At 38.8% G+C, this 27741-nt stretch overlaps 1 protein-coding gene across 1 annotated transcript in view; it reads right to left on the bottom strand.

Annotated features, from left to right (window-relative positions):
• The window catches only part of LOC108237008 (protocadherin Fat 3), an 83482-nt gene that overhangs the window by 29328 nt on the left and 26413 nt on the right, over positions 1-27741 (bottom strand). Inside the window, exons 7-37 of the mRNA XM_017418164.3 lie at positions 26127-26188; positions 24718-25032; positions 23050-23260; positions 22105-22176; positions 19770-19906; positions 19116-19391; positions 18723-18933; positions 18393-18607; positions 18003-18161; positions 17472-17593; positions 17115-17297; positions 16903-17017; positions 16524-16793; positions 15508-15858; positions 14136-14309; positions 13457-13987; positions 10841-11205; positions 10341-10494; positions 9788-9895; positions 9484-9667; positions 9101-9321; positions 8071-8523; positions 7430-7564; positions 6927-7320; positions 5197-5393; positions 3390-3543; positions 3075-3308; positions 2728-2906; positions 724-937; positions 300-514; positions 65-202 (exon numbers count right to left, since the gene is read on the bottom strand). Coding sequence (XP_017273653.1) covers positions 65-202; positions 300-514; positions 724-937; positions 2728-2906; positions 3075-3308; positions 3390-3543; positions 5197-5393; positions 6927-7320; positions 7430-7564; positions 8071-8523; positions 9101-9321; positions 9484-9667; positions 9788-9895; positions 10341-10494; positions 10841-11205; positions 13457-13987; positions 14136-14309; positions 15508-15858; positions 16524-16793; positions 16903-17017; positions 17115-17297; positions 17472-17593; positions 18003-18161; positions 18393-18607; positions 18723-18933; positions 19116-19391; positions 19770-19906; positions 22105-22176; positions 23050-23260; positions 24718-25032; positions 26127-26188 — 6749 coding nt within the window. The remainder of the gene's footprint in view (positions 1-64; positions 203-299; positions 515-723; positions 938-2727; positions 2907-3074; positions 3309-3389; positions 3544-5196; positions 5394-6926; positions 7321-7429; positions 7565-8070; positions 8524-9100; positions 9322-9483; positions 9668-9787; positions 9896-10340; positions 10495-10840; positions 11206-13456; positions 13988-14135; positions 14310-15507; positions 15859-16523; positions 16794-16902; positions 17018-17114; positions 17298-17471; positions 17594-18002; positions 18162-18392; positions 18608-18722; positions 18934-19115; positions 19392-19769; positions 19907-22104; positions 22177-23049; positions 23261-24717; positions 25033-26126; positions 26189-27741) is intronic.

The following is a 27741-nucleotide window of genomic DNA, read 5'->3' as shown; positions in this document are numbered from 1 at the left end:
CTTGTATGTTGTAAAAAAATAAATAAATTTTATATGTGACATGATTTTTGTTAACAACCCTTACTAATTCTCTGTCGAGCCTCTTGTTGACTTTAAGCACCCCTGTGACGGGGTCGATCCAGAAGTGGTTGCTTCGGTCTCCTTTCAGAATGGAGTAAGTGATCCGTCCATTCACCTGGCTGTCCAGGTCCTCGGCAAATACCTTCATAACACACATGCATGAGAAAACAAATTCTAAAAAGGACAGGAAAAAAAAGAATAGCCATGAGGATGGAGAATAAATAAAGACATAACTTTACCCTTGTAACTGTCTGCCCAACAGATGCGTCCTCACTGATCAGTACATTGTAGATGCCCTGATCGAAGACTGGGGCGTTATCATTGACGTCCATGAGTTCAATGATCACCATGGTAGCAGTACTGAGAGGAGGGCTCCCACTGTCCCAGGCCTCCACAGTAATGTAGAAGTCCTTACACACCTCAAAATCCAAGTCATCAGCCACAGAAATGGAGCCTATACAAAAAAAAGCATTATCTCTTCAAATCAACATCATTCAGATGTTTTTGTTGGTTCTTTTAGATGTTATGGGATTTACTTTTGTTTACAATCACAGTTTAAATTGGAGCCAACTATTTAGTTAATGGAAACCAAGAAATGTTTTTACTTTACCATTCACATAAATTTGATTATAACAACCAACAAAAAAAATATCATCTGCTCACCCAGTTTTCTGTCCACGGTGAACTTTCCCAGCTCGTTGCCTGAGCGAAAGTTGTAGGTGATCTCAGCGTTCAGTCCAATGTCTGCGCTTGTCGCCAGCACGCGGAGCACCTCTGTTCCAACAGCTACGTCCTCTGGGACGGTAACGGCATAGTCCCTCCTCTGGAAAACTGGAGCATTGTCATTCACGTCCAGGACCAAAACGGTCAAATCAACCTGGAGAAACATGGAGGAGTCTTTAACAATGGCAAAGCGTTTGTCTGTGGTGCTTCATGCTTATTCAAACAGCCCTCCCCACCGTTTCTTCTACTCTGTCTTTGTCACTGTCACTCTCACCTTTTCCATCTTTCCTATTCCAGTCACTGCACAATTTATAGAAGATCTATCTTAATTAAAATCTAACCTTTTTTATTCTAATCTCTTTAGTAAACAAAAGGTTTTTATTCATTGGCTTTTTCTTTTTTTCCTGCTTATGAACAGACACAAAGAATGCACTTTCCACATCACAAGGTTGTGCATCTGAAACTTTTGGTGCTGCTCACCAAGAACATGGCACAAACAGAACAGTGTGCACATCCTCTAGTCAATCTGTGCACCCAAACATGACAACCACGAATTTGGCTCCAGTGAGCGGTTTTATATTTTATTACATCCTAATATTATGTGACAGATACTGTAAATGTTCTTTAAATGATAAAAAAATTCTATAATTATGTCATTAAATTAATTATTTTATCATCGTGATGATACGTTTGTGCAAGGCGAACCCAATATGCAGACTCATCATTTAAGAAAAATAAAACTAATTTATTAACAAAAAGAAAACAAGAAAACAAAAAGCTGATGTGGCAGCAAAAAACCCCGAAATAACAAACGACGAGGAGCAAAAACCATAGGGAGCATGGACTAAACACAGGGGCATGACATCAAAGCAGAAGGAGATGAATGAATGAAAAGACCGGTTTTAAAGAACTGCGGGCGAGTGGAAAATGAGTTACAGATGCGAGATGACAAGGAACAGGTGAGGTGGACGTGGCAGGCAGACAAAATTACAGAGCTGAGGGCAGGTGGAAAATGACACAGGAATCAAAACTACACAAGAACTTAACTGAATGCAGAATAAACAAAAAATAAAACAGAATTACAGAAACACAAAATAATGAGCCCAATGCAAAATAAACTAAAAAATACTTAATTTTATAACACATGATAATTATTTCAAAATAAAAGCCATTTATTTGGTATCACAGGTAGTTTAACATTCCCAACAGCTAGGTTTAGTCAATATATTTTAAAGCATATAGAGAATCGCAAAACAAAAACTTTTCTAAAGGAAAAAAAACATTAATTTAAACTGCGTCTTCTGCATTTAAGGTTGGTATGACAGCAAACACATTCTGACAGTACAAACAGCAGAGCTAAAATTAACATGACACAAAATACTTCAAACTAAATATGTTAGGGCTCGATAGATTGAAACCGGTGTGATCTGTTCTTGTAATCGGTCAGCTGACCTACTGTTCATGAGTTCTTCCGGTTTTTGACATGCCACTTGCAGTTGTGTAAGCCACTGCAAGTTCACGAAACAACAACTAAGCAATGTCATTATCAGCAACATCCTTTGTTGTCCTTCAGCTCCAAACTTAGCTGAGTTACTCCTATTATGTTTAAACAAATTTCTGACTTTCAGCAAATATGAACATAATGAGCAGCATTGTGGCATCCTCAATATTTGTGGAGAAAAGTTGGCATTTCATTATAAAGGAGGAGTTGTTAGTAACAATAATGCTGGGGAATTGTTTTATTTTTACATGAAAAATTTATTTCAATTATTTTCTAACACTGAAGGCCTAGTGTTTCTTAAAGGAATGCCCATTCCAACCCCAGAACTGTGTGCTTATTAGAGGGGGGTTCACAGTTTTCTACTGTTTTAACGTCTGAGCTTTTAACGATGTGAAATTTGTGTTTAAAAAAAACCCAACTCTGATCTGTCACTTCTCACTAACCTGTGAGGACAATGCTCCTTGCTGCCCAATTCTGTCAGTAGCTTGGACACGAACACGATAGGAGTCTCGGCTCTCTCTGTCCAGGGATTTCTCTAGAATCACTATTCCAGTCACTGGGTCAATGGAGAACAAGCCATCAAATGATTCCACCAGAGAATAGACCACCGTACGGTTCAGATCTGGATGAGACAGATTGTACAAATTGTCAGTGACATATTTATTTTTACACACAATATTTCTTCCTTTGGTTCCTGATCCTGCACATGGAGCTTGGCACATAGATTGTTTCAGTGGTTTAAATCTGCAGAAATGCTCCCATTTTCCTCCTCCAACATGCACCAGCTCACCTTCATCTGGGTCGTCGGCTTGCAGTCGGGTAAGCAAGGCCTTCGGGGCGGCATTCTCGTACACACTCGCCAGGTAATGAGTGGAGGAGAACGAGGGAGCATTGTCATTCACATCCAGCACTTTGAGAGAAATGTCAGACCGGCAGAACAGCCCTCCACCGTCAGTCGCCTGAGCGATGAGTTTGTAGGCGGGTGTCGTTTCTCTGTCCATCACGGTGGCTGTTCGCAACTCTCCTTCAGACACAAAAGAGAAGCTGTTAGACGAGCTGTAACAGTTTAGAGTAATTATTGCTTTAACATAAACAAATCATGTACCAGTGTTAGCGTCCATGTAGAAATCTTCCACCCCGATGCCAAACAGTGAGTATTGGATCTCAGCGCTGGAACCCGAGTCAGCATCTGTTGCACCCACTGTCAGAATGTCCTTGTTAATGGGAATGTCTTCAGGAAAAGAAGCAGTATACACCGCCTGGGGCCACACAGAAATACCCACACATTAAATCATATTATTAACACATGGCCACAATGAAAAAAAAAGCAAAAACTGTGTAAAACATTAAAAAAAAACACATATCCAGCTGGGTGTTGCATCCATTATCCCTGCTGTCAGAACAAGGTCAACAAAGTTAAGCACCCTTTTCTGACCCAGCATCCATTCCCGCCAATAACTGCCTCCGGAAATAAACTAAGTGTCCTCACCATTTCACCAAACAGACACACAACACAGAGAAAACTGTTCTGCATCCACATACTGTACATTGCATCATACTGTATGTCATCCAGCTGTTCTTCCGGTAAAATGTATCGATTGAATGAACAATTTCTTAATAATACTGGAATGGCATTCTTGTTTTAAAACCAATCAATTAAAATAATCAGGAAAAAAGGCAATTCGATTATAATTCAATTAGCTTAATTTTATTGTAATCGAACATCTTTGTGTTTTTGGACAGCTTGTCAAATCCAATGCTTTCAAGCAGTCACCTTGAACTTCACTGTGAACACTTGGGGTTGTAAAAACAATTTCTCAATACTGAACAATTGAACAACAAGTCAAAGACATGTAAAAATAATGAAGACATGTACCCCCGAAACTATTCAAACAAAGACAAATCAAACAATCTTGGATTATACTCAGATACAGGGCTTTTTCTTCTCTAATCACCATAAATACTTTTGCAAACTATACAAATATAAGAGCAATTTGCAACTACACAATTAAAGAATACTATATGAATGCAAACTAGAGTCACCACTTAATATTTACAGAGGCTTAGCTTGTCTGAAAACAGACAGACCATCAAAAGAGAGTAGGGAGAAAATCATTTAGCATATTTAGGATGAAAGTTCCTCAACTAATTATGTGAAAGTGAAGAAGTGCTGAATACTAATAGCAGGAAGGAGATGTTCCCACATGAATTCTAAGCCCAGTTATCTCCCCAACTCAAAACAATTTGCTTCTCATAGATCAGCTTTTGCAACAGAATTAATGCAAATATTTGAGTGAGCTTGAAAGTCACAAAATGTGCACAAAGAGCATCACTTCACAAGTTTCATCACTGATGACTGTCATTTATTATGTAAATTGTGCAATTATGTAAATTTTGTGCATGTTCAAGAAAAATATTATGTTCTCAGAATTTCAGATTCAAACCTCCAATTCTTGCTCTGAAATAAAGTACACCTCAGATTGCTCAAATTAATTGTAATTAAGTTTGTAATGTATTGTAGGACAACTGCATTTTAACTGAACAAATCCAGTTTTTACTGCTGCAGCCCCTGGCTTTTGCCTTTTTATACCAATTCATAAATATGCTAATTTTAACATTAACTAACAGTTATTTCTTGAACCGAGCAATATTAAAATTAGGAAAAAGTGCAGTAATCAGTATGCAAACTGTGACTTAAACTAATAATTTGTCAATCAGAACTGTATTGTATGCATGTTTTTAAATGAAGCAATTATTCTCCACCAACAGTATCACTTTTACTAACTGTTGTTGTTTTCTCAATGTATTGACAACAAATTAAATGGAATGTGCTTAAGATCAATGTGACTTTTGATTATTTTTGCAGGCTTTACACATGAACTCTTTGCACATTTTATATTTTCTTCTCTGACCTGGTTACAGATTGGACTGTTGTCGTTAGCGTCCATGACGGTGACCTCCACCGCAGTGTGAGCGACATACAGGCCGTCGCTGGCTGTAATGTTGAGCAGGTACCAGTCCTGCTGCTCGCGATCAAGCAGCCCGCTAACATAAACCTTCCACTCCCCCTGCACAAGGGTAAGGCCAAACACGCCGCGCTGATTTCCACCTGGACATCATTTTTTTTTAAAAGTGAAATAAAAGACACGATGATGCATTGCAGCAGATGTGAACAAGCTAAAACTAATTTACAAGACAAATAAGCATAAACCCATTAACGTTATTTATACACGCAAATGTTGCAGGTACTTTTTGGTGCAATTAACAGCCAGATCCTAAAAAAGTACAAGTGAAGCAGCAGCCATCAAAGTTTTAATGTGTGACTTTTTATGGCCAGCTCCTCCATTAGTTTAATCTGTTTAAATGCCGGCACAAGGGGCAAACCGTATCATCTGTTGGCATAACAAGACAGTGTTAAGTGAATGGGAACCATTAAGCCTGTTATTAAGGTTAGAGCTTTGCTGGAAACACTAAACGATGTTTTTATACCTCTAATAAAAAGAGGGGCCACACAAAGTGTGAGAAGAGTCTGCGAAAGAACACATAATGCATTTCTTGTAGTTCAAGCCATCAAAGTTCTGAATGAATAATTTAGCATTTGGTTGGTTAGATTGAAAATACTCCAGCCCATGTAATCTTGAACCAAACTAAAAGGGTTTGGAAAATGAATAGATTGATTTAGAACTATATGCAACTAAGTGTTTTAAAATTTATTTTGCATATAAAAAACATATATCTGATTAAACCGTATAAGGTCTCTAAGGCTAGTTCAAAGCATTTTATTTAGTGTAATATACAGCTTTCAACATTTACATAAAAGGGTATGTGTAAAAATAAAATTTAAAACTGTATTTTTCTTTTCAGGGTTAATGAATTCCCAGTTTGACCTTTTAAGAAAGTGGTCTCATCTGGTCAACAAATACTTTTTATTTCAGACACATAGAAAAGGTAATTGCAGTTCAACAATGATTAATTGTTGATTGGATGTGTGGTGTAAGGGTCAGTAGATTTATTGTGCATTTGCTAAAGCACACTGGTTCTCAGACAGGGTTAAGTGTACCCCTGGGGGTACTTGAAGGATTTTAGGGGGTACTTGAAGTTTTTTCAAAGTCTTAAAAAACAGTATCCGTGCATAAAAACTTCAGTTAAAATTTAAAGGTATTCTTCATAAAATAGGACAATAACCTTAATTTTACAATCAATAGGCTATTCACTTTCATTATTCTCAATTTAAAAACATCTGATTCACCCCCATATCAAGGTGGTTTGACCCATCTTAGCTCCTGTCACAGGAGCTAAGATTGGAGCTGTGTTTTAGATCTTTTTCACAAACCAAAGACTTAGAGCTGGTTAGTGGGTGCTCTGCTGAAAAGATATTTAAGATCTGCTGCTATAACAGATACAATATGCCATTTGATACAATTTACTGAAGTATTTTATCATTTTGGGGCATATACTTTGATCAAAAATTACCACAAAATTACAGTACCAGTACATTTGTTTTCTTTTCTGTCTCCAGAGCTCTTTTCTATTCAGCTGGTACAGGAAACATAGAGATACATTTAGCTCTTGTATGCAGTATAAATCATCCGTTTGAATATAGTTTCAAACTATAAAATGTTTGGGCTCTTCATTTTGTCACCTGTGATGTAAAAGCTGACGAGGCGGTTATGATCTGCACCATCTCGATCTTTGGTTCTCAGAACAGCCACCACCTCACCGAGGGGATCGCTCTCCTTCACTGCACCTCTGTAGAACTCCCTTTCAAACCTTGGCGGGTTGTCGTTGACATCCGACACGGTGACGGTTACCACTGTGGTGGAGGACAGGGCCTGTGACTCAGCCAGATCAAAAGCCACTACTTCAAAGCTGTAGCCGGAGCAGGCCTCATGGTCCATCGAACCCACTGTGGTGATCCAGCCTGTTTTACTGTCTATGGCAAAAATAGAACTTGCAGTGATGGGGACAGCCAGGGACTGAGCACTCTTCATTAAGTCCGGATTGTAAGTGAGCAGAGCCCCGAGGCTGTAGGTTACCTGTGATTTAAAGAAGATGTATACAGTAACTTTGCAAAGCAAATGCATTTCTCTGAGCTGAGAGAATTATTTGTAGGAAAAAGCAAGAAAGAACTTAGCTGCCACAAACCTGCCCATTAGAGCCCCAGTCTGGATCAAGTGCACGCACTTGGACCACTCGTGTCCCTGCTGGCATCCCCTCCATCACTGTGGCGACATAGGTGTTGGTCTCAAATGCCGGCTTGTTGTCATTCACATCTAGGATCTGCAAAACAACAAACTAGCTGTGATTCAATGCGATCATATGTATTTTTATAATAGAAAAACTGCAAATATAGCAAAAAATAACTTGTGATATTGTCAAACCAATATTTTGTTTCAGTAAACTACACTATGTTTAGAAAAAAAAATCTGCAAAATCTTTTTACAACTTACCTTTTTACTGAAAGCAGACAAATAAAAAATGACATGCACAGACTTAAGATCATATGCACTCACATTTTGCATACATTGTTTGGTTTAGGTTGTTCTGAATACCTTAATAATGGTAATTTGTAATAAACCTAGAACCCTTTAAAACAGTTTCACTCTTTTTTCTGAAAAAAAAAACATCAAGAGGGCACAGTATTTTATGCTCACCCACCACAAACATGAAATTGCAACCCTTCTTATTTCTTTAATATAGCTAACTGTGAAGTTATAAGAAGTTTGTTTATCTCATCACAAAAAAAGTAATCAGAAAACCAGTTTTTATGTGTTATTGTCAGAGACCTTAACTTCCAGGTCCACAGTTGAGACAGTCTCGATTAAGTCCTTTCTTGTTGTTGCCGCCACTTTAAAGCGAAAACTGCTGGCTTCTTCGTAGTCTAGGGGTTTGAGCAGACGGATGAGACCCGTGTCCCTCTCCACCTGGAAAGTCCCCTGCTGGTTGCTGTCAAGCGTCTCTCCTGCGACTGCAGTGAAGAAGCCCGTCTGCCCGGGACCCATGTACACAGACCCAAGCACCATACCCACCGCCGTGTCCTCTGGGATGGTGAAGGAGTACTGGGGCTGGCTGAATGAGGGAACCAATGAGTCTGGGGGAACAACGTGAATAAAGGCTGACACCAGGGAGTGTTTGGGTGGAGAACCGCAGTCTGTGGCTTTGACAAAGAAGGACAGGACAGTTCCCTGAAGATGGTCCACTGTACTTTTAGTCATCATCCAACCACTGTCTGGTTCCACCTAAGAAACCAAAAAAAAAAATAAAACCCTTTTAAATAAGCTTTAAAGATAATAATCACTCTTTTCAACATTTGTAATAAAACTAAAATATCTTTAATTTTAAGCTACTCAAAATTGGCTATATCAAAGTATAACAGTTGTTTAATCCATTTTATTTATTACTTAGTTTGATATAAATTAAATAAATAAGCTGTAGATTTAAATTTCTGTCTTGTTGTCTTTACACCAGATGCCCTGGTTTTGCTCTTAACATAATTATCATCCCATTTCAGATACTGACCACAGCATCAACCTTGGAGCCACATCATTTTGATTTAATGGTAGAAATCTGTAATCTACAAAAAACAGATGGCTTTTAATCCTCACAACTGTGGAGGGGGGATTGTCAATTGAAAATATTCCCGAACAGAAAATCAAAATATACATAATTAAATTGTCTGCATTATGGAGGTTTGATTTTTTTTTTTTTCTTGGGGTTGGATCTGGTTTTACATTATGTGTTTTTTCATGTATTATGTAGTGACTTTTAAATAACATAATTAAAGTGGATATGTACAGCACTGCAAACAGCACTGACCTCCAGAACATCCACCAGTGACAGACGGGCCTCACTGTAAAGGGAGTAGGTTATCCTTCCATTAGAGCCAGCATCGGGGTCAGTGGCCTGGATCTGTGTGACAAGGGAACCTTTGGCAACATTGGCTTTAATGCTCATACGATACTCCACTGCTCTGAACTGAGGGGAGTTGTCATTTTCATCTGCCAGGACCACTCGCACTGTGCAAAATGATGCACGGCCTGAAAAATTAACACATATATGTGACACTTAAAATACCAAAAAGGGTGATCACTCATGTTTTACTGGTATTAAGCTGTTTGGCTTTTTAAGTCTTTTGTTAGCTGATTTGAAGATAATTCCAAATAAATCTATTGGCTTGGGGATTGGTAAAATAATAATACCTCCGCCGTCCAGCGCCATGACTGTCAGCACCATGTCCTTATTCAGAGGATTTTCTCGGTCTAGTCTTTGAACAGTGGTTATGAGCCCATCTGCATCGATGTTGAATTGGGTTTTCGCCAGATCATTGATGAAGGAGTAGGTGATCTGACCATTCAGCCCTGAGTCTTCATCTGTTGCAGAAACCTGGAAGTCCGTTCAGAAATTTAATATGAGACGTTCCACTCACTATCACAAAGACCCATAACATGCAGCAGTTTGTCCACATTTATTTTTACATGTCAAAGCAATGAAAAACTAAACTACCTGTATGACCTTTGATCCTGGAAGGGAATTTTCTAGGACCTCAGCCAGGTAGAACCTCTGGCTGAACACTGGGCTGTACAGATTAGCACCCAGGACACGAACAATCACCTGCAAATCACAGTCTCGGTCATTCCATCATCCTCTGGATCACTTTTCTGCTGACATTTTGTTGATGCCATCACAGCAAATACCACAGGCTGATTTGTCAAACATGATTAAATCAACATATGAGCAACAGGCCTGTAAGCTACATGGTTACTGATATAAATTACAGACCACCTGTGGATATTCAGAAAAAAAAAAACCAAATATCAAATTGTAATCACCCCAAGGAGACAAAAGTGAGCACATTAGAACTCATCCTTATCGTAAATCTGATGTGACATGCCATTAACCTCCAGCAGTTAAAGTGGATAGCTGTGTCAGACGTTTGTAATAATTTTAAACCGAGGGGGTCAGTCATCTTTGGTGTACAGGATAAATGCTACAGTGGTTTCAAACATGAGCAAATCAGTCGACAAGACTAGATTGTACCTGCCAGGAGTGGGTTTACCTGAGCGGTGTTGGTGAAGACTCCATCTGACACAGACACATTGAGCTGATAGGAGAGTTTCATGCCTTGTCTCCTCTTGTTAGACAGACGAAGCACCCCTGTATCCGACTCCATCATGAAAGTCATTTTCTCATTCCCTGAGAGAAGACTGTACCTGGAAAATAAAAAAAAGAGGGTAATCTTGCTTCATAAAAGTAATTTCCTAAATCCCTAGGAGAATACTGAATCAGAAGATTGGATACAGTATTTATGATATAATTATGCTCAGAGGATGCTAGATGTACAAGTAGTTGCTTCCCATGAGGAATGGTGAGTAAAATCTGCCAAACTCAAAAACAAATAAAAAGTTAAATTACCAACACAGTGAATTTTAGAACTAGTCTAGTAAAGATGATGATTTTATGAAAACTCAATGATAAATTGTCAGAAAATAATGAAAATCCTCTCAGTTATAAAAAGAAAATGATGCATAAAAACCACCAAATTCGGGACTCTCTCACCTCAGCCTCTGAAAATCACAGATGTCAGCATCTGATGCCTGCAGGCAAGTCACAAAGTGCCCCCTGGGAGCCAGGTCGCTGACAAAAGCCTCGTACAGTGTTTGACTGAAATTAGGTGGGTTGTCGTTTGTGTCAGTTACAACCACAGTGACACTAACATCACTGCTCAGGGCAGGGTCTCCGCTGTCTGTCGCCCTGACAATAAAGTTGTGGCGCTGCATGAGCTCATAGTCGAGCATGCGAGCCGTGAATACCAATCCCCTGTTGCTGTCAATTTGGAAGTAGTCAGTGCTGTTGTAGATGTCAGATAGGATCTGGTAAGTCACTGCGGCGTTCCTCTCTGAGTCCTGGTCCTGGGCAAAGACCTACAGTGAGAGGAACACAACATTTTCTATGCCTTATGCATTATTCAAGTCTGATTTGTGCACTTTGATATACTCGACTGAGCAAACACTGTCCAAAGAAAAATAGAGATAAAGCATGCGTCTTACCTCAACTCTGACAGGACAATTTACATCGACACCTACATAAAAACCCTCCACTCATCTAAATGTGTGTGTGTGTGTGTGGTTTGTTCAATTTCAGAGGTAGGGGCTCACTGTTTGCTTTCTTTTGAATAAACTAGAATTGGATTTTAATCAGCAGCTTGTGATTCTCAAAGCACACAAAAACAGAAAGAAATAAAATAAAAAGAACCTCAGCAGAAATTTTTTTCTGTTCAGAATTTATGAGGCAGTTGCTCAACAGTGGCCACGTTATTTTCATTTAAAGTTTTACACTTATTGCTAAAACTAGGGATGTACCTGGACCAGTTTTGGGTCAAAGTCCAATACCATGTGGGTGTGGGTGTTTTTTTACGGCATGATGTTCACCTCCCCGGAAATTAGGCAGGTGGTATAGGGAGAGCAACATCAGCCACATGGAGGTAGTTTTTTTTTATTTTATTTGAATTGGCTGTTCTGATCCACAGTCCTTATAAGAAAGTTGCTTGTAATCCACCATAAAGTTGCTTGCTAACTGCTAATAAACACACCAGAAGAAGAAAAACAACATGAGCCACGTGGAAGGCTTTCAAGAATGATTGAGCAGATGAGGGCCCTGGGAAAATACAAATCTAAGCCCAAGCTTTCCGACAACTTTACTGCTCAATCCCTGGTAAAAAGATTAAGACCTCCATCATCATCATCATCATCATCACTGACATGAAAAAGGACAATATTGACAACCACGAGAGTGGCGTAGGAATCATCGACCCGGGAAAGCCGAGCGAGCCATCCAGAGGCAAGCCGGCTTGACCCTGCTGGGCCAGCTGCTGCCATCAATTTACACCATACTGAGGAGAGTAAACAAAATGTAGAGAGTGGATATGGTTAAATCTGACTGTGGTTATCAGAGTCTTCCACTATGGGTCATAATGAGCCTTAAAAGCTGGTTAATGAGCAGCAGCTGTCTGTACAGTTTCTGAGTAAAGTGCTAAAGCTAATTTTGGGTCAATGCTACAAAACAGTGATTCTTTTTGCTGTCTCTACTCATGCCACTGCAAGCTAGATGTTTTTTAAAGAAATAAATGTCAAAAACTCTGTCCATTGCCTTATAGTTTTTTTTAAATATTGTTTGTAGTTAAGCTTTTAGTAATGGTATTGGGTAGAAATAATGACTCTGCTGTGCTGAAAATGGTGTGGGTGATAACCATTAAATGTGATAGATGTTTCTTTGAGAGGGAGGCATTGCAAGATTTCATTACTTTTATCTGAAAAATGTGTCCAAAATAAAACTTTTCAATATACAAATCGCATGTTTGAACAGATTAAATTTGTAATTAGGGGTTCCACTAATTTAAGACGTGATGGAATTTATTAGCACTTGTATCAGTACTCGGTATCAGCAAATACTCATATATAAGTACTTGTATTTGTACTCAGTTTAAAAAAAATGTGGTACTGGTTCATCAGAAGAATATATATTCATGTTGTTAAGCCTCCGCCAGTGACTAAACATGACAATAATGCTGCAACTTAAAGCTCTGAGTGTCTGGTCTTCACCTGTCAATCAAAGAAAATGTCACAGACGTCAGATTTCCTAATCTATTTCACTGATAAGGTTCTTCTACTGCATTTGCAAAGTCCCTTTTTTATTTAGGCTTTAAATAATCAAATTTAAAGGTAGATTGTTTCTTCAGTCAACTGAACAACACAAGTATCTGTTGTTTATAGCAAGGCAACAAAACCAAACAGAGACCTATGACAGCATGAATTTTCATTAATAATTAATATGGTAAAAATTATGGTAAATAGTGATTTTTTCAGGGCAAAAACAAGGAACCTTTTGAGGCAGAATCTACACAAATGTTTCCCTGCTGCTTATTCTTGAAGTATTTATCAATAATAAATGAATTAGGCTACACTTCTGTGTAAAGAGCATAAGGTTTTGGTGCATTATTCCTTAAATGTCACTGGGAAGCTTATGGGGAAATATTAGACTGTCTTTTTATAAATAAGTAATTTGACATTTGTTATCTATTCATAGTTTTGCAGAATTGAGCCTTAAATGTTAACAGCCATAGCTGGAGAACACACTGAATTGACTCCGATCAAAGGATCACATACAAACACACACCTGTAACACGGACGTTCCAATCATGGCGTTCTCTGACAGGACAGCAGAGTATGAGGTGTTCTGAAATAGTGGAGGGTTGTCGTTCACATCCAGAATAACGATGTCTACGTCAACCTCAGACTTTGCCCCGGTCAGTGTGTCGGTGGCCTTCACCGTCAAGCGGTAGTACTGCCTCATCTCGTAGTCCAATGGATAAATCACCTTGATGACTCCCGTATCAAAGCCAATGTCGAATTGAAAGTAAGAGTCCCCCTCCGTGATGGTGAAGATGATGTCCTGGCCTTCAGGACTGCTCGCATTCATGCAGAGAACAGAAGTGGAGACAGCCAAGTCCTCTCTGACAGTGACTCCATAGAACGGCTTGTCAAACACTGGCATTGCTTTGTTTACTACAGTAACAGGCAGCTCCACCTCACTGGACAGACGGGGTGAACCACTATCAGTGGCCACCAGAACCAGCTTATATTCTGCATTAGATAAGTCTGCTTCAAATGATCTTGTTAAGATCAGTTCTCCTGTCATGGTATTCACCTGTATAACATTAAAACATTTAAAATGTTAGCATAAAATGCACACTAGTACACAATCACATATTCTCAAAATTTCATAATATGACCACTTAACTAAAATGTAGGCAGATGTAATTTAAATTTAAAGCTGCACTGACAAAGCTGTTTACCTCAAAATTCCTGTGCCGTGTTTTCAGACTGTAAGAAAGTACTCCATTCAGACCGTAATCTTTGTCAACAGCAGACATCATGAAAATTACTGATCCTGGGTCTGATTCCACCTGTACTACAGCATAATAGGGGAGGTTCACAAACTCTGGAGTATTGTCATTAACATCTTCTACCTAGAAGAAAGAAAAAAAAAATTAAAGAAAGGTGTAATGAGATTACTGTAAAAACAAAAAGAAAGAAGTGCTTTTATGGAATGGAAGATGTAATATTAAAGTGATGGTTCAGATCTTATGAAGTTGGGTTCCCTAGAAAGGTTTCTGACGACATGATGTCTTAGCTGTTGTAGATGGCTCATTGGAAAATCTCAGTTTAGATTTACAGTGTTTAATTCTATCTCTTTAAGTAACATATCCCATTATCATTATCGTGTTGATAATTATTGTCCTATCAAACTATCAATCTTCAAAAATATTCATTTTAGTGAAACCCTTTCAAACTTCATAAATGTTCCTTGGTGTATTGAAACAAAAACTATTGCTGTATTTATAATACAGTAGCTGATTTTTCCTGCATGTCTCTGAAGACACTGCTTTTGAAATATTCAGATTTTACTGACTATATTTATTAGAGCTGCAGCTGTACAGGAAACTCAACATCAAACACAAATGAAAAAGTCTTGTTATGGCTGGATCCTGGAAAACTTCAGATCTTGACAAGACTAACGCTGACTCCATAACAAAGCTGCAAACTTAGCCACTGAGACTATAAAGGAGTGCACATGAGTGAATAAGTTCATTCATAGCACACCTCAAGTTTCTTACAAAAAAAAACTGATATAAGAAACATAAAATACAAAAAAATATATTAGTCTAAATTAGCTAAATTAGTCTCAATTAATGTGTAAATTAAATGCTTTTGCTTTGAATCTTGGCTTCCAACAGTTATGTAGAAAAATTTGTTAAAATTACTATTGTGGTGCATTTACTTTTGTGATGATGCTCTCATTGTGTTTTGTGTTGTTAGTCAAATATCACTTTTCTTTACAGCAGTTCTTTGGCCCTCCTCAAAAGCCCAAATTTACTTGTTGCTAGTTTGTGCCTAGCAGAGTTCAGCACAGACAGCCTTTGATCAACACTTGTGTTTTGAGGGGTTCGACAAGCTAAAAGGAAATTCAAACATCCATTTCTGTTTGATGTTGTCGATGGATTTTTGATCTCAACTATGAAGAAAATAACTTGTGATTTTTTGCCAAAATCGCCAGAAGGTGAAAATAAGGAGGTTCTGCAGTTCATCCTGTCCTGTCTGTCCTGCAAAAGAAGAAGTAAACTAAATTCTCTCCCACATAAACATTTTCACTCTTTCCCCACTCACCTGCACTTGCACAGTTACCCTTGCTACCCTCAGTATCTCATCTTCTCTGCTGACTTCCACCACCAGCTCGTAACTTCCCTTCTCCTCACGGTCAAAGGGCACGCCAGTGGTGAGCACCACCCCACAGGTGGGCCGAATGCTGAAGCGTCCTCCAGGGTTCAGCAGAGTGTACTTCAGTGGGTCATTGAGACGGTGGCCAACTGTATTTACGACAGCCACAAAGGTGACATTGGGTATGTTCTCTGGAATGGAGGCTGAATACACCGGGAGGGTGAAGCGAAGTCCACTATCTATAGCTTCTCTTACAAGCACGGTTATTGATGCAATGCTGGAAAAACGTCCATCCCAGACCTTAAACACACATATCACTGTGTTTGTATTATACACAGCAGATATTTGAGAATCTGATGCCATATAGAACATATAACAATTCATACACTATATGGGCAAAAGTATTTTTGCCACACCTCACCATCAGACTATTAAGGATTGTATGGAGTTGGTACCCCTTTAGCAGGTATAATAGCTTTCACTCTAATTGGAAGGCTTTCCACAAAAAAAAAAAAAAAAAAAATTAAAGTGTTTTTGTGGGTATTTTTGAGATCAGGTAGAACAAGACAGTTTGGCTTGCAATTTTTGTTCCAGTTATTCCTAAAGGTGTTCAACCAGTCAAATTCTTCCACACCAAACTCATCAAACCATGTCTTCATAGTCTTTGCTTTGTGAACTGAGGCATAGTCATGTTGAAAAAGAGAAGGGCCTCACCCATAGTGTTGGCTCAATGTTGGAAGCATAACTTTGTCCCAAATGTCTTGGTATGCTGATAACTAGAGATAAAGGGCCTAGTCTAAACCTTGACTGAAACACTCAAGTTCAACAATTAACAGGTGTGGCCAAATACTATTGACCATATAGTGTTTGCCTGAGCACATTTCGACAATTGACCAAATGACCTTCTTGTAAAAATCCTTGTAATGGAAGTAGAAGCATATATTTTATCCAAAGCAATCACTTACCTTGACATTAAAGCGATAACGGTCTTTACTGAGGTTTTGATTGGTGACAGTCACAAGTCCAGAAAAGCGCTCCACAGTGAAATACTCCAAATTGCTGTCAACCAGAGAATAAGCAAGCTGGGGAGAGATGGACTGATTTTCGTCAGTGGCCAAATCAGGGTCTGAAGCCTCAACTCTGAGAACTTCAACTCCCATGTATGTAGGCAGCAGGAGGACTGTCTCATAAATGTCCTGGGAAAACTTTGGGGGCGAGTCATTGATGTTAATCACCTAAGACAAGGTGCATACAGAAATAAACCATGTCTAAATTAACATCTGAATACATGAACTACATCAAATGTCGTTAGGTAGCAATAGCTGATTCATGTCATTTACTTGCCTTTATAATCACCTCTGCTGGACTGTCAGCACTCTTAGGAGGATTGCCACTGTCTCGAACATGAACCCGAAAGAAGAACTCTGAGAAGGTTTCGTAGTCCAAACTGTCAATCGTTCTACAATTTAACAATCAAGCAGAAAAAAAACAAAAACAGTTGAATCAAATCAACTATGATATAACTGGTCTGTTTTCTACAAAGCGTCAACACCCACCGAATTGACCCAGTCCCAGAGTCCACGCTGAAAAACATACGAGCAGTCTCGTCTATAATCTGGAACACTAAGAGGGCGTTGTGATTGCGGTCCTTATCGGTGGCCCGGATAACCAAAGGGTTACCATCCTCTCCCAGAACCACACTGTTGACTGGAGCGGCTTCACTGACTCTGCCCACATACCTGTGAAATAATAAAAGGGGAAAACATTGAAAAAGAAGAACACACTCTTTAAATCTGTCCATAGAATTATTGTTGTTAGTTGTCAACAGAGCTCTCTAACAGCATGTGAAGACAATATCAGAAAGAAAACTCGTAAAAATATCTTTGTTACTCAACTGTGGCAAACTTTGGTACCTGATTTGTTGGAATTCTGGTTGATTGTCATTGACATCTACCACTTGGATGATGACAGTAGTGCTGGCCTCCACTCCAGACATACTCAGGGCACGCACCATCAGAAAGTAAGATGTTATTAGCTGTCCAAACGAAGAAACTCAATCAGCTTTTAAACAGCACTAAGATAAATAAAGTTAAATATCAGTTAAACTGTTGCAAGCAGTTAAAGTTGCCACAGTTAATATCATTCTTTTTATCATTACTTATTGTTCCACTCTAATCATGGCCCTAAATCCCCTTCACATGTCGGAAGCCAAAACTTCAACCATCCAAAGGTGGCAATGTAATAATCAAGTTAAATTTTTCTCAAAAGTGGTTTGGTCTGTAGTCATAACTTTTTTTTTTTTTATCATTTCAAGACCATTGCTCCATTTGGTCTAATAGTTTGACATCTCATATGACCACTTGTGAGAAATCTTGTGAGCCTCAACAGATGGTCTAGATGACCAGACCTAAAACACTAACACACAAATAAAAAGACCAACAAACCTCAAAGTCAAGTAGTTTGCGAGTGGTGATCACACCGGTATGATGGTTAATAAAGAAGCGGTGCTCCTCGTTGCCTCTGATGATGTCATAAATGAGTGGAGAGCGGCTCAGGGCACTAACAGTGATCAGATGTGTTCCAATTTCGCTGTTCTCCATTATCTGGAAAAAATTAGACAACAGTGATTTATTTTGGGCTACTTCAATCAGTTTTGTGCATAATTTCATTCAGGTATTTACCTCCTAAATATCGACCAAGTTATTTACCATCCATCTTTACCTACTGCCTTCAAGCAACTCTTTATTCAATCTATCATTCCCTTCTAGCCCGCAAATCTCACCTACCCACCCACCAATGAATCAATGATTCCATTCAGTTGTCTCTGTCTTTACCTCAGCCTGATACTCCTTCTGAGAGAATTTGGGTTTGGAGAAGTCAGAGAGTATCAAGGAAATGCGAACTGAGGCCGTGGCCATTAATGGAGGGAATCCGCTGTCTGTGGCACGCAGAGTGAGGGTGTAAAAACCCAAAGAGGTGAGGTCCAGGTGCTTCGCAGTGAAGATAAGGCCTGTGGCATTATCAATGGCAAACACACCTCCGGTGTTACCTGGATGTAGAAATAAAGATGCTGAAAAAAACCTTCCTAAATCCAATAAAATACTAAAATGATTGAAAACAGAAAAAAGAGAAAAAAATACTACATATATTATGTTATCTCATACCTGCTTCAATAGTATATGTGAGTTGACCATTAATCCCATTGTCTTTGTCCAGGGCTGTAACCTGCAGCACAGACGTACCCACAGGAAAAGTCTCATAGGCTATAGCATCATATATGCTGCTTGTAAAATAGGGGATGTTATCATTGGTGTCCTCCACTGCCACCAGGATACGAGCCAGGTCACGGTTAAATGGAAACTCCTGATCCTTAACCTGGAGTAGAGGAAATGAGAAATGAATATGTATGAAGCTGTAGGAGGAAACACATAAACAAAATCAGCTAAAAGGCAGACCCTGCTGTCAAGAAGGGCATTGTTTAATACAGAGCACAGGGACACCAAAGGTAAAATCCTGCACAGAGACAAAAACAAAGTTTCTCTCCTCTCTTTACCTACCATGATAGTGAGGATGTGTTGCATTCTGGCTTCATAGTCCAACCTGTCTGTGGAGTAAACAACACCTGTACCAGGATTGACCCTGAACAGTCTCATACTTGTTGGGTCGACACTTCCATAAATGGAGAAGCTCAAACGGGCACGCTCATCCATGTCTGAGGCTCTGAGCCGCAGTAGCTCCATGTCAGCTGGTGCATCTTCAGAAACACTGATGTCATATGCCGGCTGTGAGAAGACTGGAGGGTTGTCATTGCTGTCTTGAACTCGAATGAATACCTGAACCAGACAGTAGGACAGGCAAATTTTATATTCTTGAAACTGTGGCTGCTCCAAGAACTATCTATAACAAGTAAGATATTACATAATAATCCTTCCACAGACCTTTACAAGATATGAACTGATTCTTGAAGATACTATGGATAGTTCTATTTACCCACTGCTAAGAAATATTTTCTTACAAGAATGACCAAGTATCATAGCAAAGAGAACAGAAGCCCAAGTAGTGCCAAAAACAGGAAGTTCCATTTCAGTGTATGGGAAAAAAATAATTCAAAAAGACGTGTTGAAAGGTAAGTTGGAAGTGAATCAATATTTTTATATGATGTTGAAGTGTGTCAGAGGTAAAACTACTGCACAAATCAAAACTTTATGTACCTGGGCTGTGGCAAAGTTGGTTCCATCTGTCACCTGCACTGTCATGTTGTACACAGACTGAACTTCTGCGTCCAGGGGCTTGGCCACAACCAGAGTCCCCACCCCGACTTGGAGGTCAAACTGCATGTCAAAACTCCCTGATGGCACACACACAACACAGATATACACCTATGCAAAATGTGAATCATTTGCAGTAAGTTTGAGTGCTAAACTCAGGTGCTCTAAGGTAATACTGTGTAATTGTTTTGGCCAGGCGCCGTCGTCTGGTGCTGGAGGGTCTGTGAACTAAAATTAACTGAAATGTAATGTGATGTAGTACCGAACCCACTTGGCAGCATGTGAGCTGTTAACAGCCATACAAACATCTGTCTTATCAGTGCAAAACACAACCCATCACAGAGATCAGAAAGCCGCGGCCGGGTCTTTTCCATGGGCGGTGAGCGTACAGTTTAGAAGGCTTAATGTTTGATTAAAGTGAGTCAGAGGAGTGATACGTGTTCGGTATTCAGTGCCATCCTTCGTCTCATCCTCGCCTCTCTCCTGAGATATCTGGGAGCTTGAGCTCCCTCTCGGCATATGAATACTGATTGGCCATTTTTCACAGAATCTCTGATGCGTGTTGAGTGGGAGCAAACCACTTAGACTCACACTTTTTTTTGTTTTATTCTTTTCTGGGGGAGTGTGTGGCGAGTTGGTCAATATTACACTACGAGGGATCAATTTCATAGCATCTTGAAAAACAAAAGTCACAGCATGTAATCCCCAAGAGGCGTTTTAAGGTGGTCTGATTATGCTTCACAGTTTTTGTTTTTCTTTTTTTATAGCATCTGTTTCTTGTAAATATATAGCAATGCACAATCTGAGTAAATGTGATGCACTGTAGATACAAGTGTCCAGTGGGTATTGTATTAAATTTTGATAATGAGTCAGTCCTGTTTGTTTTGTTTCACATTTCACACTAGAGTCAATAAATATTTGCCTTTCTTTAAACAACAGCCTTGACTGCTGTCGGAACATAATGAAAGGGACAAGCATGAATAATAACTTGTAAGTACACTGAGGAGTTTCTTATTAGTTGTGCTGTTACAGAGGAGTTTTGTGTAGATTCATTGATTGTTTCATTATAAATTTATTCAACAAAACACATCGGCGTACAAGAATCAAAATGAAAAACTACTTATACAATGAAACCTGCAATCGTTAAAGGAATGTATATTGCACACTCCACTGCATGTCAAAGTTTTGAAAATGATCTTGCACGACTTGTTAGCATTCAGAGTAGATGATGGGGATGACTGTCAGCTACTGCAACACCGGATTTTAGCCCAGTACCAATAAATTGGCTGAGTTCTAGCTATTTTTGTGTTTGCTAAGATCAATTAGCTGAGGCAACCATCTTGAATTAATTAGTTGTAGGTGTACATGCAGTGATTAATTTCTGAGAGCTTCAATAAAAAAACATCCACTGGTTTGTGAGATATTTCGCTAACAGACAAGACAAGCAAACACGCAATCACAAAATCACAGGTAATTACATGATCACCCTGGGTTTCATAGCAGTGGACCCACTAAAATTTTGCAGGACAATACAACTGCTTTTTTTGCTTTAACAATTTACAAAGCTGAACTTTCTCTTGTCTATTTTTTAACAAAGTTCTGTTTTTGGTGTCTAACAACCTCCAAAGGACAATTCTTGAAACTAAATTTGATATAAAAAGCCATATGGCTGAAAATTATTCAAGAAAGCAGGGTTTCCAAACAATATTGTTGTAGACAGGACAAATAAGCAATTTATTTAAGCTTGTTAAAGCTGAGGAAGATCTGTAGAACCTAATAAATCTTGATAAAATATCTCTTGTCACATTGGATTTGTTATATTGGTTTATTCACAGTGAAATTATTGATTATAAGCAATTTAATGTTTATCATCTGAAGACTGCTGCAGCCCCTTTGAATGCAGTCTGTTGGCCTTGTTGCACTGACATCACAACATATATAAGTATTTTGTAAAAGTACACTTTGATCAGGAGAGTTGTCATGGAAGTGTAAAGGATTATCTTTGGAGGCAGATTGCATTGCAACACATCCACGGTAAAATTCCAAAGCAGCAGCGTTTCAGCCGAGCTAATGAAATAAACCTGTCCTGTCTGGAGAGAGAAAACAAACTAGTGCTGTTTGTGTGCAGCTGGGTGAGATTTTCAAACTCACATCAATCAACACTGCCTTTAGCTAAAGGAGGTTAAGTTACTGTGTCTTGTGCTTCCTGATCTGTTTGAATTCCTTCAAACCTGGGGCATTTCAAAAGGAGGTACAGTGAAATTAACTTTGACCAGACCTGTGTCAAGAGAACAGTTTCTTCCACACTCATTCTGGGGAATGTAGAACATTTCTTTGGCGAGCCTTCCGCCTTAACAGGGGGGAGAAGAAAAAGAGATTATCAATATTTATGAATGGTGAATTCTTGTGTGATCAAAGCTCTGAATCATTCACATGCAGTGTTGCAAAGTTAAACTCCTGACATTATTCACATTTACGTGTCCTTGAGTAATGTAAATGGATTTCTCATTAGAGTACACTAGCATTGAGTAGGTGATGGTTGGATAAAAATGGTCTTTAAATTTTCTGAAAATCTTTTTGTATATTCAAACATTATGCAAAGCTGGGTATGACAAAATCCACAACATTTCTTTTCCTGTATGATAATCAGTAATAATGACACAAAAATGTTTTTTTTTTGTTTGTTTGTTTGTTTGCTTTAGGATTGAGAATCTTAGTTAGAATGATTAATAAACTATCAGAATCAAAGGAGCCTCTAGAGATCCCATACTCTAAACAGCAGTATTATGGTTCTAAAAAGATTTATACTTTTTTTTTTTTTTTTTTTCCAGAGCCAGAGAAACCTGAAAACTTTGCTTTGTTATTTATTTGTCATCTTGCTATTGGCCAAATTCACAATAAGAGACTAAAATGTGTCACTTTTCCTTGTCTACAACTAAACTATTGAGTTTCTCAAACTGCCACTGGTGCAAAATGCCACCCCCTGAGACTGCTAGCACCGACTTGTCCCAGACAGACAGGCCCAAAATATCAAGTAATTTCTCCTGAAATATGAGCATGAAACTTCACTGTACAGATGAAAGGATCGGTGCATTCTTATTTTGTCTAGGTGATCGCAGGTCTTGTGTCTTTCGTGATAAAATGAAATTTTCTGCACGAGAAAACTCAAATACAAAACAAATTCTGTATTGTTAGTGTAGTTTTTCCACATTAGGTTACATACCAACAATACTAAACCAGACAGGTGTACTTGATTGGCTGACGGCCACCACGCCCACCGGCTGAGCCACAGCGGTCGTCTCTGAAATTGAGAAATTGTAGGACCGCTGGGTGAAGAGCAGGGGGACTTGCGAGGGGACGGGTTTACGAATCCATTTGACATGGAGTTTGACTGTGGACCATAGTGGCGGATTACCGCTGTCCTCTGCTTTTATCTATAATGAAAAAGCAACAAACAATACTTTCATCAAACACAACTTAGAGTCAGGAAGAGGACATTTCAGAAGTAAAAGAGGTACACTTCACACCCCTTGATCTGAACATAGTGAAGAACACAGTTAATGAGACTAAGCAATCTAAAGTTCAAAGCTTTTAATGGTTCTTCTTGATAACTTGCTCTACGTTTCATACCTTATAGTAATACAGCAAAGCAAAATAAATCAAATGAGCTACTGCAGGAACTCATATACCACTAGTGTTATGAACATGTTCAAATGAGTGTGTTTATGAGTGGCATTAATAATTTCATTGAACTTTACGAGGCTGTTCTTTTAATTATATGAGGAACTAGAACTGAGCACCTCTCAAAATAGCAACATCATTAAACGTTTTTGGTTTTAGAGTGACGGCTGTAATTTGAGAGGCTTTTAGAACGAACCTTAGCTAGTTCATACAGAAAAAGATTCCCCACACTTTGAACTTTATTATAATATTGAAAGCTCATGCATCAAACGTGAGACTCTTATGCCAAACTGTGCCTGTGCACCTGGTTTTGTCACACTGCAGACCTATGCTCCAAACAAAATCCATCCTGTATCCAGCAGTCAGAGAGAAACAGAAGGAAATTCTGCCGCTTATAACTTTTCTCTCTGCTCATATTTGTGTACTTACTGAAATAAGAGCACGTTTTTATTTAAATGTGGTGATTTGGTCAGTTGATGCGGTTACACAGAGTTGAAATTTTATTAAGGCGTCAACCTTGCAATGCTGTAATGGTAAATATGTGATTAAAAATGCAGTCTGCTTTTTAGTCACAATTTAGACTTTTTTAGCTTTATGTCATAAAACAATCTTAAAATATATGAAAAAAAGCAGTGTTCTTGTAAATTTGGTCATATTGAAATAATGCAAAAAGGGAATACAAAGAATAAGAGTGACGCAAACAGATGTAAAAGGGCTAGCAGAGAGGAAATTGCATCCACTATTTTTCATGTGGTGAGCTATGAATAAGAATTAATTCAGTTTTAATCTGTGTGAGCGGAACTTTTAACTGGTTCATGTGAAGTGTGAACTTTCAAAACACTATATGACACGCATTTGTACAATCTCTATGGTGTTCGTTTCAAAGATTAGTGTGTTTCCTGTTCATGTTAGTTGTGCAGGTTGTCTCACCACTGCAGACATTAGCTCTTACCCACTAAAACTAAGAATGAGCACAACAATAACCAGCATGTAATGGCTGTAAATCACAGTAACAAAAATATGCCTGTGGGTAGCAGCAACCACTTCAAATTGTGCTTGTGTTGGAATAAGACAAAGGGAAACAAAAGTGTAATTTTGTTCCAGAAAATTGCTTCTACAGAGTGATTCCGCTGAGTCCAGTGGGCAAGGTAAAAAACGGAAACTAAAAATACCTGGACTGCTGTGTGTTAAGTTATTATGTGGTACTCACAGTGAGGATGTCATAGCTGCCTGCTGTCACCATCTTCTTAGATGACACCATAGCAGTCCTGGGGTCAATACTGAACTTTTCATCTTTGTTGCCATCAATAATCGAGTATGTGATGTTGGCATTGGCTCCAAAGTCACGGTCATACGCAAAGACGCGGTATAATGGTTCACCACGTTTGTTCCGGTCCCTTTCGGGCAAACTGATGCGATAAGTGACCTCCGGGAAGGTAGGAGGGTTGTCGTTCTCATCCTCAATGTGAACTATGACCCATACAGTTGACTGCCGGGTTGTCACTGGACCATCTATTACTGTCACCTGCAGTGGTAGCACACAGAAGAAAAACACCCATACCTATAAATTATATGGTAAAATCATGTTGTGCGTGTGGGATTTATATTTGTTTTTTTGTTTTTATTTATTTTCTATCTGAGTGCATGTATTTATTGACTTCTTAAACATTGCTTGTGCAGTGTGACTGCAGGGCCACGTGGGGATGAGATCCCGGGAAATCTCTTTGTATTATTGATCCTCTGGAAGCAGAGCCAGAGGTCTGATCGCTGATCAATCAGATCAAATAAGGGCGAAAATCATTGTTGCCAGCCTCACTGCTCACCAGACTATTAATTACAGACAGGCTACATAGGTGGGAAGGGAAAACAATAGGTGGCATGCATGACTGGCATTTCTATAGAAGTCAGGAAGCAAAAAGGTTTAACAAGAAAGACCTCTATAATCCTAAATTTTAACTCATTTTAGATGTGTAACATTGCATCTTGTAGTTAAATGTACTACAAGATGGTGCTTCCACTTTGTAGTACATAAGTTCAGCTCTTAATTAGTAATGGAGCAAAGAGTTGAGACGATTCAACTGGCAAAGCAGACATACAATACATAACAATGACACCAAGCTGCAGAGTTGTGGGTCAGCTTGGGGGTTATTTTATTCCATTTCGAAGAAGGGCAAAGTGCTTGTAGATTCATTAACATTTGATGAGTCGCAAGAAAAGTCGGAAGAAAAACAAGTTTGCTCATGTCTCTAAAGTCAAGAATCTGTGATTATCAGGTTCATCTGCATGCAGAGCGGCAGCAGCAACAGAAATGGTAATCACACAGCTATCTGTATGCCCAGTGTCTGCACCTATCAAAATGCTGGACGGACCGACTCCTCTCCTCACTGTTTCCCATGCTGAGCGGAGAAGATAACCAAGGATGAATGATTACATTTTAAAAAATCCTAAACCTGGGTCCCCAAAACTACAGTCATTTATCACATTTTATGGAGCCTTGAGGGCCTGCCAAGGTTGTCCTCCACCCTGTCTTTGTTAATAGTGGGCTGTGGCAGGTGGCAGGGTAGGATAAATAATAATACTATAAACTGTGAACACCGTTCAGTTTTTTTTTTACTGTACCTCTAAAAAGTGCTCTGCCTGTTGTTCTCTGTCCAGTTTCCTGGCCGTTGTTGCAATCAGCCCTGAAAATCACACAAGAGAAATTTTAGTTAACATCAACACAGGTTGCACAATGAGAATATCTGTTTTCTAATAGTGTGATTCAGATGTTTAATTTAGGGATTTTTCATGGTGACATTTAAAGAGCATTAGCCTTTGCAGTTAGAATCGCTTTATTAATGAGCCAGTGCATTCATATGTGCTCTCCAAAACACACAGCCTGCAGCCCTGGCACAGGCAGTCACGTTTGGCACATGTTTCTATGGCTCTGTGTGACTAAGGGTCATCTGGTCGGCCAACAAGCCAGCAGGGAAATCAGAGCAACTGATCAAAGCTCAGGCTGAAGCTTATTATTTAGATGATGCTTTGGCTATACCTGGAAACAAATGTACAAAAAATTTAGGACTTCATCTTCTTCACTGTCCTTTTTTGTCTTCGTATTTATCATTTGATAGCTTGTTCACTATCATTGCGCGATAACGAAGGCCAAAGAAGTAGGAGTAAAAGAAGGAAAACAAAAATCTATAATTTTAAGAAATAATACACTCATAAATTTGTTGGTAACTTTTTTTTCTATAAAAAAAGGCACACAGTACTTGCTAATCTCCAATGATTTATTATTACTTCAATCTAAACTGGATGCTAAATCAAATATCTGCATTATTTATTTGAAATTACATAAGCTTTAGCCACAAAAAGGAAGGTAACAGTGCAACTATGTCACAATCCCCATAAGATAAGTTGGTTTATGCTAATTTTTTCAATGCTTTGTCAGTAAAAGTTAAATAAATTTAAAAATTGTGAAACATTGCTATTGTCAGATGAAATGGAAACATCACTTCAAAACAGATTCAGACAATTTTATTAGTTTTGTTTTTCTGGGTATAAGATGCTGAACAATATGCAAATTCTATTACAAAGTTCAGCATTTTAGCAGAATCCAAACAGACGAGCATATGAACAAATTTATTTTCCATTTCATCCTAAAACTTACCAAATACAATTTTACATAAAAAATACTGTCAGTTTATTAGGTTATTGCTTTTATTGAAAATTAGTATAGGTTTCTTGTTGCACTCTTAATTTAATTTGTAACAGACCCATACAATATACAAGCTAGGTAGTGTTTGTTCGACTATTTGAAAGTTAAAGAAGAAAAAAAAAGAGAATGCAAAAGTTTAGGTACTTCAAAGACTTTAGACCCATCTATCGTCTGCTGCTTATTCAAGACTGAGTCACGAGGGCAACACTATAAGCAAAAATTCTCAAACTTCCTTCTCCCCAGCTATCTCCTCCAGCTCATTCAGAGAGACTCAGAAGTGCTCCCAGGCCAGCTGTGCCTACAGTATAATCTCTCCAGCAAGTTCTGGTCTGCCCCAAGGTCTCCTCCAAGTACAATATGTCCAAAATATCTTCTTTGAAAGTTACCCAGAAGGCATCCCTACCTGGTGTTCAATGCACCTCAACTGGCTCCTTTCATTGCATAGGAGCAACAACTCAACTCTAAGATTTTCCCGAATAGCAGAGCTCGTCATCTTATCCCTAAGAATGAGTCCAGCCACTCTGCAGAGGAAGC

Source organism: Kryptolebias marmoratus, linkage group LG13, assembly GCF_001649575.2.
Source record: "Kryptolebias marmoratus isolate JLee-2015 linkage group LG13, ASM164957v2, whole genome shotgun sequence".
Taxonomy (NCBI): domain Eukaryota; kingdom Metazoa; phylum Chordata; class Actinopteri; order Cyprinodontiformes; family Rivulidae; genus Kryptolebias; species Kryptolebias marmoratus.
Note: the sequence above shows the minus strand (reverse complement) of the source record. Positions and strands in the feature narration are given on the sequence as shown.